Here is a 14,146-nt window from a genome sequence, read left to right on the forward strand (position 1 = left end):
ATTTGACATTTTTAAAAGATTTTGTCTTCTCTTTCTTCCATTTACACCTCAAGAAGGCAAACATATCTAACGTCTATTTTCCTCACAACAACCCTGTGAGGTGAATTGGGCTAAAAGAAAGTGACTGGCTCAGTCATCCTGCTGGTATTTCATACCTAAGATTGGACTAGAACTCAAGTCTCCTGGTTTCTAGGCCAACACCTTAACCACCACACCAAACTTACTTTTGGGTTGTTTTGTTTTTGGGAGAAGGGAACATTGGGGTTATGGTACACTTTGGAAGCCAAAAGCATCCAAATATTCTGAATTTCTAAGTAATGCAAAGCATTATTACAATTGGGATTAGGTCTTCTCTTGGTCACTTATCGTATTATTATTTAAATATATTGGCCACCCAACTCCAGTGGACTCTGGATGGCCAATAGCATCCCTACCATTTGACTGGGCTGCAATGCTATAGTAGCACACGTGAAATTACTAACAGTATCACGTATCAGTCAGAAAAAGACTCGATTCAAATCCATCGGACACGATTTCTAGATTCAACAAATGACCAGTCAAGTCTACCTTCCCCCTTTGGTGCCACCCAAGCAGAAAACCTTTAGATTTACTCGGGGCTTAAATTTAATTTAATTGTTTTAATTGTTTTTAATTTTTTGTATTCATGGTTTTAACTGCCCTGTAAACCGCCCGGAGTCCTACGGGAATAGGGCGGTAGACAAATCCAATAAAATAAATAAAATAAATAAATAAAACGCAGTAAGAAGCAGAAAGCTTTGCCTAACGGGTTTCTACCTGTCACGTGGCTTTACGACAACACTGCTAATCGGTTTGCGGAGCTTTTTTTTTTTTTTGCATCCCACCTCGGGTCTCCTCCCTAAGGGATGGACCGCTCCGTCGAAGGCCGGCCACGCTCGCCCCCTGCCCGTCCCTCTCGTCCTCTTCCTCCGCTGCACGTCAACATGCAGTTCTTCTCTGCGCCTGGCGCGCGTCTGTCTTCCACGCCTTCGGCGCGCAGGGTGTGGAGGGAGTGGTTTTGGAAGCGCGCGCGCGGGCGCGCGCCAGCGAGCGAGCCAACGGACGGCCAGAGAGCGGCGCTGCGCTTCAGGTTTGCTTTTGCAGGGAAGAGCCGGCTGCGGATCACCTGCAGTAGCGGGGGAGCCACCGGGAGCTCCACCCCCGCAGTCCCTTTAATCGCAGCCCTCTCTTCCCTCCCCACTTTAGTTCTTCCCCAGGCACTTGCACGAAGGAAGCCGGGCTGAGCTGCCATTCTGCCGCAGAGAGGGAGTGACACGTTCGAGCGGATTGGGGCTAGTCGACCGGCTCCGGGAGGCTCTCACTTTCTTTTCCCTACTAAAGGTCCAGCTCGGCGTGGGAGCCTCTCGCTCAGCTGCAGCCAGCGGTTTCCCCCCCCTCCTCCCCCGCCTCCTTCTGCTTCCCTCCCGCAGGGGTGCCCTAATCCTCCTGCTGCCCCACACCGCCCGCCGACAAGGGGAACCGGAGGCAGCAGCGCCCGGGAGGCGAAAAGAAGAGAGCGGGAGAGCGCCATGGCTGAAGCGGGCGAAGGGGAAGACGAGATACAGTTCCTGCGAACTGTAAGCACTTCGCTTCTCTTTTCCTTTTAGCTTCGCGTTCCCCTCGCCTTAGTGCGGGGAGCGCATTGTTCGTAGGCTGGGATTGAGGGTCCGGGGCTTAGGAGCAGATGGCTCGCGCACCAAGCATTGCTAAGCAGGGAGACTTGGCGCTGAGGTTGGGGTGGTGGGGGTGGTGGGGGGGAGGGAGGGAGGGAGGGGAGACCAGGCAGTGATCTCGGGGTGCTGCATTGGAGAGTTGATGAATTAAGGCAAACGCTCTGGCTCAGCTCGGGAATTCCTGGGGAGACGGGCGTTTGGTGAGGCGGGGATGCTGAGGAACTGCAAACGTCCCCCTCTCCCTTTTCCACCCGGCTGTCGACAATATTGTGGGAGGGGTCTGTAAGCAGAAACCTGGCGAGGAGTTGATGGCCCCTGCCGTCCCCTGGTCTAAAAGAGTGACCAGTGGCGGATGGGCTACACAATATTCAGAAACAAAACTGTGTCTTAAATCAGGTGTAAGGATCCCGTAGAGCAGCGTTTTCCAACCTTAGGAACTTGAAGATGCGTGGACTTCAACTCCCAGAATTCCCCAGCCAGCTATGCTGGCTGGGGAATTCTGGGAGTTGAAGTCCACGCATCTTCAAGTTCCTAAGGTTGGGAAACGCTGCCGTAGAGTTAACACCCCGGGGCGATGCTTTGAGAATGGGGCATTTTTCCCCCCCAATGGGCTTCTGAAATAGATCTCACTCTCTCTTTCTCTCTCTCTGGATAAAAGGGCAGTCGGATGCTTGCCCTTGCTTCCCCGTCGAGAAACCCTGCACCGCGTGGAAAAGCCGTAACTTCCGAGGTTTTTGCCTTGGACGGCCTCCGCTCTCAAGTGAGGGTAGCGGGATGGGACTTAGCAGGGCGCTGCACGGGGTGAACCGACTGTTTTTCTTCTCGCGCTGAGGTCTCGGTCACTTCTTGGGACGCTTCCAGTGATCCAACTAGTCATTTATTTTGCAGTCGTCCTGCCTGGCGCATGGGATTTTATCAGGGATTTCTACGACGCCTTGGTTCATTCCCTTCCACAGGGGGAAAAAACAAACATTAAAGAGCGAGAAACAGAAAACAGCTTGTACAATGCCTTTTTTCCCCTTCTCATTCCTCAGTGCTTTACTGGTAAAACAACCCTGTGAAAATATATGGCAGCTGTCCAAGAGGAGATCGCTTAATATTGGACTCCAGCTGAATATATTTCCTTGGATATTCTTCTCCTTCTCCCTCCCCCCACCCCAAACAAAATTGTTCTATGTACTGCAGATATTTTACCAAGCAGCAATGCTGAGCCAAAAGCTGCAACAATATCTCATCTTCTGACAAAAGCAAATAAAAGAAGGGGTTAAAAAGGAGACACTCAGATTTTGTGTATGAGGAGTTTGGATTCTTCAACTGAAAGCATTTGAAACGAATGAACCACAAACAGTCCTGTGTTAGGACTGCAGTTATTCTTATTGTAGCATATGCCTTTAAATAATATCGTTTTTTGTAAAAAAAACATCACAGGTGATTTTTTTGATGTCTGTAAATTTAACAAATTGGTAGAAACATGTTTTAGAAGGTATGCAAATATATAGTTTTGGAATTTATTAGAGTCATTAGAAATTTGGGGTGCTTTTAGAAGGAGATGCCGTATAATAGTATGACTAGATTCAGCTATTTCACCTTTTTGTCCTTGATAAGTTTTTTTTTGGTGTGTGTGTATGTGTGTGAGAGAGTGTGTGTTAAATAACAAAAAAGCAGGGAGAAAATGAACAATTTACAAGTGGAAGATGAAGTAATCTGGATCTCTGTAAAAATCCCTGCATGAACTAATGTGATTATTCAATTCAATTCCCATCAAAGCACCTTGTGTAATAATATTGCATTTGTTATGTAATAAGATCTGATCATAACAAGTGGGTGTGGGGAAACTATGAAGAAGGAGACCCCCCCCTTCAAAGCTGTCTTAATGGTAGTTGGATTTTCTCAAGATATTGCAGTAATTGGAGGTACTAATAAAACAATTCTTGTTAGCTTGATCATGGGGCTGTTTTTCTTAAGTGCTTCTACAGTCATTGTATGATGTCAACAGAATGGATATCAGACTAAAAAGTTTTCTGAAGCTATGACTTCCTGAGAAATTTGCTGAACACATAGAAAAAATGTAGGATGAGCTGTGTTTCCTACTACTTTAATTTGCCTAAATGTTCTAGAAAGTTCATGCAAAAACTGGTGTCTTGCAGGTTTCAGTATAAGTAGAATATTCCTGATGTGGAGTTACAATATTTGAATTTGGTGGGGGAGGAATAAGGTGGTCCTGTTCAAGTCACAGCTAATGGCTTGAACATATAAAGTAATGTTCTAAGTGATAGCACTTGAGAATAAAAGCATGTTACATAAACTACCGTTCAGATTATGCATATTTTGCTAGAAATAAAGGGTTAGAAATCCTAGCCAGGGATTATTGTTTTAAAATCCTCAGACTGTTTTCATTGGAAATGTTAATGACCTTGAAGAGGGCAAATTATAAACAGTGGGAAGATTTTGATATAGAATATCCAGGGCTGTATAAAAAGTAAATTCCAAAAAGATATGGAACAACTGCTGGTTTATTTCCTTTCTTTAGCCTTGCCATTTATTTTTGTGTCCCATTAATTCTTTGAAATATATCAGGAAAATAATGCTTAATAATATTTTAAATCAGCATGTGGACAACACTGCAATAGAATATGATTTGTTTCTATTTCTCTTTGTATATTTTAAAATTCCAAATCTATGATTTAATTTTAGGAGCTTTGGTTAATCACCTGCTTTTCAATTTTAGTTTAGTTTAGTTTACCTTTGGCCATTTTTATTTTTAAGCCATAACCCTGTTCTGGTTAAAAATCTTTTAGGTCACATAAGTGAATATGAATTTCAAAATACAGAACGCTTGCTACTCATAAAAGAGTGATACTAAATTTGTGTGAACAAATGTAATTATTATGCAAGATTTAGAAATATTTTATTCTATAATGTTCTCACTTTTACCTAGACATGCAATTAAATGTCCAAGCAGAATCTAATTTTGAAGTGTTATAATGTTTACCTGTTTTTTCCCTCTACTTTTTCACCAGTTGGCTTGTAAAATAGATAAAAGTCTTAAAATTACTTTTGTACATTTTGTATACTTTATGTATATTAAAGAATATTACTTGAAAAAATACTCATTCAGTATTTGTAAATTCTATCCCATGTATATAGTACATATATTCATTTTGTGTTATGGAGGAGTTGATTTACTCTATTGTTCTCTGTCTCAGCCTCTGATTTCCCCCAGTTCTTTATTGTCATCTCTGTTTCTTTTTTTAATGCATGTGATGAACTGTAGATATCCAAGATTCAGATTTGTGACTCAGGTCCTTTTATCATAATATAATCACTGGTCTGATTTTGTTTTCTAAATAGTTGCATGTATATTCATTATTTAAAATTTAAATAGTTCATTTAAAATATCTCGATTGATTTAAAGAAAGTGGGTATCCACTATAAAATTAAATGTAATGTTTGTAAGTTTTCTATAACTAAATAGTTGAACTATTATATACGTTTCTTTCATGACCTGCTTTAGAATGTTTAAAGCGTTATTTTTGCTTAACATAGCCATACCAAGTTGGTTGCTTAAAACTTATACATTTTAAATTCAGTAGGAGGGGAAGAAATTAGTATAGTTTACATTTGTTCAGTTTTGCAGTTTTAAACCTGTATATAAATAAAATTTATATACAAATTTGAAATTATTTAAATATTTTAATATAATATTGCAATATTAGAATCTGTAAGAATTACGTTAGAAGAAAATGTTTACAAAAATGTTAAACAACACTAAAATAATGTGCATAAAAATACAAGTTACACAAACTTAATTTTAAGTCAAATAAAAGCTCTAAAATTGACAAATGTGCACATTTCTATGCATTAGTTAAGAACATTATTGAATCTATAATACTTAACCAAGTTGTGTGACCAGTAAAACAGAATGCTGGTATGCATTATTACTCCTATCTTCCTTGAATCCCTGCACGCTTATGTAATTGTAGCCAGAAGATTAAGGAGTTCTCTAGAATAAGTTTCAGGAAAAGAGGAATATACCCTCCTTTGTGCGAGTTGGAATCCTGCTTGTGTAATATAGTTAGGATTGCATGTAAATTGAAATTTATATTTTAATTTGAGTATCTGTGCTTTTTCTGACGATTGAGGGAGTGATGCAGAAAAATAATACTGCTAGTGCCTTTGTAATAACTATATATTTATTGTTAAAAAATAAACCATAGTTTCAGAATCAAGCTTATTTAAATAATTTTCTTTCTCTTTATTAATAAAATAAATAGCTTACAGGCTCTATAATGTATAACATGAAGTAACTCTAACATATTAAGTAATTTTTCAGATATGTTTATTTTACTTATTTTCCAAAATGAACTGATAAATTGTCACTGTTGGTATGAACTTTGAAGTTTACTTATTTATAATTTAGATTTCTAAGGCTATTAGAGTGAAATTCTCCTACAGATACAGAGCGGTCTATATTGTATTTTGTGAGAAAAGCTATACTGATATGTGTTCTGTAAGTGAACCCTTCTGGAAAATACTACACAGATCTTTGGAAAGTCTGTCAAACTGCTAATATAACGCAGCCTTTACGGTGACACTGCTGAAGAGATTATCCATGTAGTGTATCTGAGAATAGTCTAGTGCGTAAGTCCTGGATAAAGTGATTTGTGCATACTAATTAAATTGTGTTTTACTTTTGTTCTGTGTGAAAGACAATCCCAGTTGTTTTGTTGCATTTTGACTATATTTTCTTTAAAACATTTTTTAAGAGCATTGGTTTTATCGCTTGATGTTTCCTACTTAACCAAAACACATGCAACAGAAACAACTTCAGTAGTTAAATTGGTCTTGTGTGCAGGACATTTGTGGGTCAAGTGAAGGTATGAGGATGTTTTTCAAATACCTATAGTAATTAGTAGGATGGAGGAGTTAATTTATTGTAGTCTCAAGATTTTTTAACTTGAACTCTTATCCCACAGTGAATTTCTATAATTGACACCAGTTCTGTGATAATGTCTTGGAGCCTGTGACATCACTGAGGCTTGTTTCAGATTCCTATTTTGGATATGCCCACTTAGATTTCATTGTATCACTGTTGATCTCAGATACCCCAAAATATATTTTTTAAAAGTGCATTCCCAGTCACTCAAATTTGCCCACTCATGCTAAAATCTTAAGGGACAAGAGAATCATCTGCATTACTTTATATAGCTTATGAATCTTTCAGAGTTCCATGTTTTTCTAAAGAGATTTCCTCTACAAATTCAGACTCATCTGTGTTGAATGGAACATTAGAACCATCACTGAGGACAACAATTAGAATTTTAAACCTTATTCTAGCCAAAGTGATAATAATACTGAAGATAATTAAATAGAGGAATGAAGATGCAAGAATCAACTTAAGTGTAATATTTGGCCCCTTCTATAAAACATATTTATTTAGAAGCAAAAAACTGATTTCTTTCATGTCATTAATGATCTTTCATCAAAGTGTTGTTTAATGTTTCAGTCAAATATACTTGTAACAGTCATTGCTTTGCTAACATGTTTAACATTTAATAAGTTTTTAAAAGGCTATTGTTTGATCAGGAACTACTTTATAATTTATGATCATAAAAATTTAAAGGAAAATGAACACCAGGCAGGCTAAGCATTTGATGATACTTGGATTTGTACTATTGTGTGCATTTCTATGTTTCTATCTGTAAAAATATATCTGAATTCCACTTTGTTCAAAATAGGTTTTTGTCAAAGTGCTTCAGACAGCACACCTGATTGTTTTTATACTAAGAACCGTAGTGTGGAATTATGCATCATTCATTCAGATTAACTGGATGTCTACACAGTTTAATAATTTGTAATGCTCACTTGTTTCCCAGTGCTTCTGTACATTTCATAGACATGCTAGTCTTTCAGACAACAATAAAGCAATACCAAAATCTTACAAAATGCCCTTAATGGCTGTCTATTTTTTTTCAAAGTTAGAGAAAACCAGTAAGCCTATCCTAAAATAGTACAAAAAACGTTTTGGGGGTGGATCTAACTTTTTTAAATTGGTCTTTTAATAAGCATCAGAATAATATTCTGGTTATATTTTTAGAGTATGACTGAAATGCTGTTTAAATGAATGTGTACAAACCAGTCTATCTCAGCCTGGTTCTTTCCATACTGGTATGATTTGCATTTTACCCTAGTAACCTTTATAATGTAGAAATGTATAATATAGTTACATAAGTTGAAACACCAAAAAATGTAGGCAGTGAGTCCAGGGATAATTAATAGGATGTTAATGGTGGACTTCCAACAAGAGGAATCAATAAAAACAAGAGATTTGTGATGCAACAGTGCATCCAGATTTGCTGATTTACTATTGTGAATTATAGAGATTGTATCCAGCTGACTAAACAGAAGCTGCCAGAGTGACAATAGAAGAAATGAAAGACAACCAGTTCTAGGGAACAATTTCATCAAGCAAGTTCTGCTAGAGGTTTGGCAGTGGAATTTGGCAGAAGGGTTTAAAGGGAGGTGTTAATGCCTAAAAAGAATGAAATCTATATATGCAACAAAATGCAAACTCACTGCTGTGAGAAAAAGTAAAATTGGAGTAATAGGTTGCTATACTTGTACTAAAAAAAAACCCTGATAGACAGAGAAAACAGTTTGCTATATGGAAGATAACCAATAGAGGAGTAAGGCAAGTGATGAGAGCTATAATTATAAATAAGAGATTTAGAAGAATTTTTTTCAGTAGAAGAATTGAGAAACAGATTTTGGATTCTCAAACGGAAGCAACTTTAAGTCTCTCAAGGAGACAAACATGACCAAGAGGCAATACAGCGGAGTGGCGGAAGAGTAGAATGAGTACAATTGCTACATACAAGAAGTTAAAGAGGAATGTTGTAGAAGCTGGTGATTGATTGTTGCAAGTAATAGGAATGTGTGTCAGAGGATCTGCCAGTTTATGAGGTGTCTTACCCGTTTAGATTCAGTAATTCATGTCCAGTGGAAAGTATATGATAAATAATATGTCTGCATATTCTCTAATCCAGACATCCTTAGCCCCTGATTCCCATTTGTGATCTAAATATAGGCAAAGTTGGTACAGCAACTCCAAGCATCATCTTGTGGGATTGGAGCCCTATTGGAATAAGAAATATATTAAGTGTATTAAGTTCTATTAAACCACTCAATGGAAAATTATCCATTTATAAGATTAATAGCTTTCATTGTTAATTCACAATATGGGAATGAAAGAAGATGAGCTTAAAAACTTTGTACAGGAAGGTAAATATGATTATGCTGGTATGTCAATTTGGAATACAACAAAGCAACTTCTTAAAAAATAACAAAATCAACTGAGTTGGATTTGCACAGTGTATTTCATTTACAAAGAAATTCAAGGGAATGAACTTGCTGATATGCTTCAGAGCATTTAGACAGAAGTAAATGAAAAGGAATAAAAACACTATTGTTATTGATGTCCACCACTAGCACTTAGTAAAGATAAAATATGATCAAACCTTTCCAAAATAAAGCTTTCAAAGAACTTTATTTGAAATGGGATGGGAATGTTTAATGATTTTGATGTTTGTTGGGAGAGGAACTCCACCAAATAAGAACCTTTCAGATAATTGAAGCACGGTCCTTTTCAATATTGCTGACATTTTTTCTTCTTGTAAAATGTAGAAAGATACAGCAGTACTTAGAAAAGGTGGGAACTTTGGAAGAAAGTGATGTGATGCTGTATTTCTACATTTCAAGAGAAATTAAAGTTGAGTATAATCAAATGAAATGTCCATATTGTGATCTTCAGGAAAATGAATCTTGATAAAAGAACAATAAGTAGGATTCTGTGATGGAAAAAAGTAATGGCTAAAGGAGTCCAAGGTAGGTGGATGTTCCTAAAAGTTTATAAATGCAAATTCAATAAGAGAAAAAAAAGAATATAACAAAAGAACCTACTGCAGCTACATAAGAAGCTTACTAAAATTCTGAAGTTTATATTATGAGATTGAAAGTAACTAACAAAGATAACTAACAAAGAGTACTTAGAAGTAGTCCAGATTTGTGGAGATGGTGTCAAAAAATCTAAAGCCTGGAATGATCTGAGGTTGACAATGGACAAGAAGAGGGGATTTATCAGATAAATTTAAAACAAGAAAAAATAATATGTGAGTTGCTCAGTGAAGATGGTAAAAGTAACAGGGAACAGAGAAAGGCAAAATTATTTTGGCTCTACCATCTGTAAAAAGAGGCTATATAGTATGGACAACAGTAATAAGCTGAAGAAGAGGTAGAACCTTTGATAGAATCAAAGGGAAAGAGCTACGTCTCATATCAGCAGAAGGATTGGGTCGACCTGCCATTTGCAGAAGTGGCGTACAACAACGCGGTGCACAGTAGCACCGGGTTTGCCCCCTTCAGGGTGGTGCACAGCCTGGACTTCGTCCCAATCCCTGAGTACAACCAAGGGGACCCTTCGCCCTGTCAGCCACAAGAGTGGATAACACACATCGTGTGTGGTAACGTAAAAAGGGCTTTGGCAAAAGCGGAGGAAAGCACAAAAGCACAGGCTGACAAGAAATGAAGGCCCCAAAAACCTCTCTGGGTGGACGACCAGGTGTATCTCTCAACAAAACCCCCTCTACATGGGGCTGCCCTTGAGGACCACTCGGAGGCTTCAGCTGGTGCAGAATGCAGCCGCGCGAGTAGTGTTGGGGGTCTCCCGATACTCCCATGTTACACCTCTGCTTCGCGAGCTGCATTGGCTGCCAGTTGCCTTCCGGGTGAGATTCAAGGTGCTGGTAATGACCTTTAAAGCCCTACATGACATGGGTCCGGATTACCTACGGCAGCACCTGCTGCCGGCGTCAACCTCCCTCCGTCCAGTGCGTTCCCACAGAGTGGGCCTCCTCAGGGTGCCTCCGATCAGAGAATGTCGATTGGTGGCCCCCAGGGGGAGGGTGTTCTCTGTGGGCGCGCCAGACCTATGGAACCGCTTGCCGGTTAAGCTCCGGACGGCCCCCGACCTTCGCTCCTTCCGACGCGATCTAAAAACTTATTTATTTGAACAATCCGGCCTGGTCTGATGGGGTTGGGGTTTGGATTTGGTTTTAACATTGTTTTAATCATCGTTTTATATTGGGCATAATTATTTAATTCTTTTTAAACTTTTGTATGTATATTTCGATATTTATTGCCCTGTACACCGCCCTGAGTCCTTCGGGAGAAGGGCGGTATAAAAATTTAATAAATATAAATATATAATATATAATATAAAATACCTACGGCTGAGGGTGTCCTGCAAAAAGTTAGGTCCCAAGTACCTGGGGCCCTTCTGGGTGACACAGGTCATTAACCAGGTGACTGTATGGCTACAACTGCCCCGGTTCCTGGAGAAGATACACCCAGTGTTTTATTGTAGCCTGTTTCAATAGTTCTTTTTGCAGATCTAACTATCTGTTGAAGTCTGTACCTGTCTTGTGTGGATGCTGTACCAAACCAGACAGTACAAATGTCTGGTTTATACAAATGACAGATTCAATATTTCCCCTGTAGAACTGTATCAGCAGCTCCTTGGGCATTCTGAACTTCCTGAGTTGTCAAATTAACAAATGACTAGAGGAGGGTAAATGTTTCCTCAAAACAAAAAAAGAAGCTACGAGCAGTTAAAGACCAGTAAATCTGACATCTGTAATTAGGAAGATCCTAGAGCCATTCATAAATATTGATCTTGAGAAGAATGTAGTTATTATTAGAAGTTGGTATGAATATGTTAAGAATAATCTTGTCAGACTTATGTTTTGTTCAGGCAGCTTCCTTAGTAGATAGAATGATTCGGAATAATTGATCTTAAGAAAGCATTTGATAAAGTATTCCATAAGAATCTGTTTAATTGTAGTTGCATTTATATAAATATGATTTTGGAAAATTTTGCCTGGTTCCTTCAGAGGCTGTTTGTATGTGCATAGTCTGGCACTATATCCAATAGGATTGCCAGTGAAGCATTCTGTAGCAGTTATGAAAAGATACACAGAGTTGACAGTCTTGTGACTTGAAGCAATAATATTTTATCCAGTGGTGTCTGCCAAAGGGATGTAAAGAGATTCAGTCTGATAAAAATAGGATGGTAGTGCAAATTTCACATCTTTTCTACATGTGTCAAGCATCACACATACATTCCCCAAAGGAGCAGTGTGTTTTACTATTAAGATTCTGAGGATGCTGCTAATTACTTCCTGGGTACATTTACAGTAATTAGTACTCCCTGAGTTTAGATAATGGTTACTTTTTTCAGATGCCACAGACCCACAGTTTTGTAGGCCATTTATTGATTATGGGGAAAGTGATACTAGTTCACCAACCCTTTCATATTACCTTTGTAACTTCCCCTCCTCCAGATTTTTAAAACATTAATTATTTCAAATCATGTATACACATTGTTGGAACTTAAGAAACTGAGCTCATCTCAGTTTCTGTCTTGTTTTTCTTCAAAAGTAATATTAAAACTGTTCACATTGTGTGAATGGAAACAATCCTAGATTTGAATGGAAACAATCCTAGGATTTTTTTCACCTTGATGCCTTACATTGGCTTTTATTAGCTGAAGCTTATTTCTCTATGAATTTGGGGATAGAAATGGCATTCTTATTAAAATGTGCATTTGTGTTATATGGATAGGATTTTCCATTGATTTGTTTGGCTTAGTAGTGGTCTCTCTGGTGAACTTATTTGGAATTTTGAGAGATTTGTTGGCAGTCACAAGTGAATGTCACAGGTGATGCCAAAAGACAAGAAATTATCTCCAGGATTAGATTATAAAACAAAGGTCCAAAACTTATACAATGCCTTTATAGCAGATCTTTTTTTCTTACCTACTTTCAAACCACATAAGATCCACCTAACTAAATCACTTATTTCTCTATATAGGTTTGTATCTTTTACACATGCATATCCACTTCCCTTGCTTACACTAATTTGGTTGCCTCCAGTCAAAGACATACTCTGCAGTAGTGAATTACACAAACACCCATTTTGCAGGCACAGACATTTCTCCTCCTCTACAAGTTTGTACTATCTTGTCTCCAATGTATCTTTAACTCCTGTCTTTGTTTCTTTTTTTGCTCCTTTCCAAGCTGGATGGGCAGATTTTTTGTTTACCATTACTGTAAATTGGGTATTATATCAAGGCAAAACCTATAGCTTCTTTTAAATAATTTAATTTGGATGAGCAATAATAAGGCAATTGATAACATAGCATCTGTTCCCAAATGTTTTAGTGTCCTGTGATTAAATTCAGTTATAATTAAAAACTGAATCTTGGAATTATAAGAAAAGCTTCAGGTTTATATTCTTTTTAATATTTTATGGACTTTTAAATTTAGTTGTGGGAAATCTTTTTTTGTCCTTTAATTGTAAAGTTTACAGGTAGTCCTTGACTAACAACCATTCTTTTATTGACTGTTCAAAGTTACAGTGGCACTGAAAAAAAGTGATGTGACCATTTTTCACTCTTAACAACCATTGCAGCATCCCTGTGGTCACATGATCAAAATTCGGACACTTGGCAACTGGCATGTATTTATCACAATTACAATATCCTGGGGTTATGTGATTACTTTTTGCAAAGTAATGGGGATTTAGTTAACAACTATGTTACTAACTTAACAACAAGGCTACTGCTAAGCTTGTAAGCCGCCCTGAGTCTTCGGAGAATTTAAAAAAAACCCTGCAGTGATTCACTTGACCACTGTGACAAAAAAAGGTTGTGAAATAGGGCACAGCACATTTAACAACTATCTTCTTGGAAGTGGAAGTTAGTGCTCAATTGCAGTTATAAGTTGAGAACTACCTGTAGTTCTTTCTGGTTTCCTATAGTGTAGAACCTTCAGTGTCTCAATCTATCATGTTTTTTAAAAAATAAATCTTGATACTTTTCAAGATGTTGGCTTTCTTTGCAGATGTATTATATTGTTGGGAGATGTTGACATTGTCATCCACTAGAACACTCAAGTCCTTCTTGAATGTGCTACATTTGAGCCAGATTTTCTCCATACTGTATGTGTTTATTTCATTTTTCTTACCTAGATGCATAACTTTCTGTTAAATTCCTATTCTCCTATTCCTATTCTATTCCTATACTGCTAAGCTTGTAAGCCGCCCTGAGTCTTCGGAGAAGGGCGGGATATAAATGTAATAAAAATAAAATAAAAATAAATAAATAAATATTCCTATTTGTTTCCACCCACTGTTTTTCAGCCTTTGTTTTTTTGAATTCCCCACCTCTTCCCAAGTATTAGACACCCCTCCAAGCATATGCAATATTTTCTCACTAGTGTCTTTCTTTTTAAGGAGAAGTTTCTTTAAAAAAGAACATGACAATGCAGAAAGCAAAATAATAGCAAATGTAAAGAGAAAAAGATCAAGGGAAGAAATCTGTCAGCAAAAATGCAACAACC

The 14,146-nt window shown here is 37.9% G+C and overlaps 1 protein-coding gene across 1 annotated transcript in view; it reads left to right on the forward strand.

Annotated features, from left to right (window-relative positions):
* Window positions 1–1,139: 1,139 nt before the first annotated feature.
* The window catches only part of RYR2 (ryanodine receptor 2), a 296,407-nt gene continuing 283,400 nt past the window's right edge, over window positions 1,140–14,146 (forward strand). Inside the window, exon 1 of the mRNA XM_081335695.1 lies at window positions 1,140–1,595. Within this exon, the coding sequence (XP_081191821.1) occupies window positions 1,548–1,595 (48 nt within the window). The 5' untranslated portion in view covers window positions 1,140–1,547. The remainder of the gene's footprint in view (window positions 1,596–14,146) is intronic.

This window comes from Vipera berus (assembly GCF_964194415.1).
Source record: "Vipera berus genome assembly, chromosome: 1".
Taxonomy (NCBI): domain Eukaryota; kingdom Metazoa; phylum Chordata; class Lepidosauria; order Squamata; family Viperidae; genus Vipera; species Vipera berus.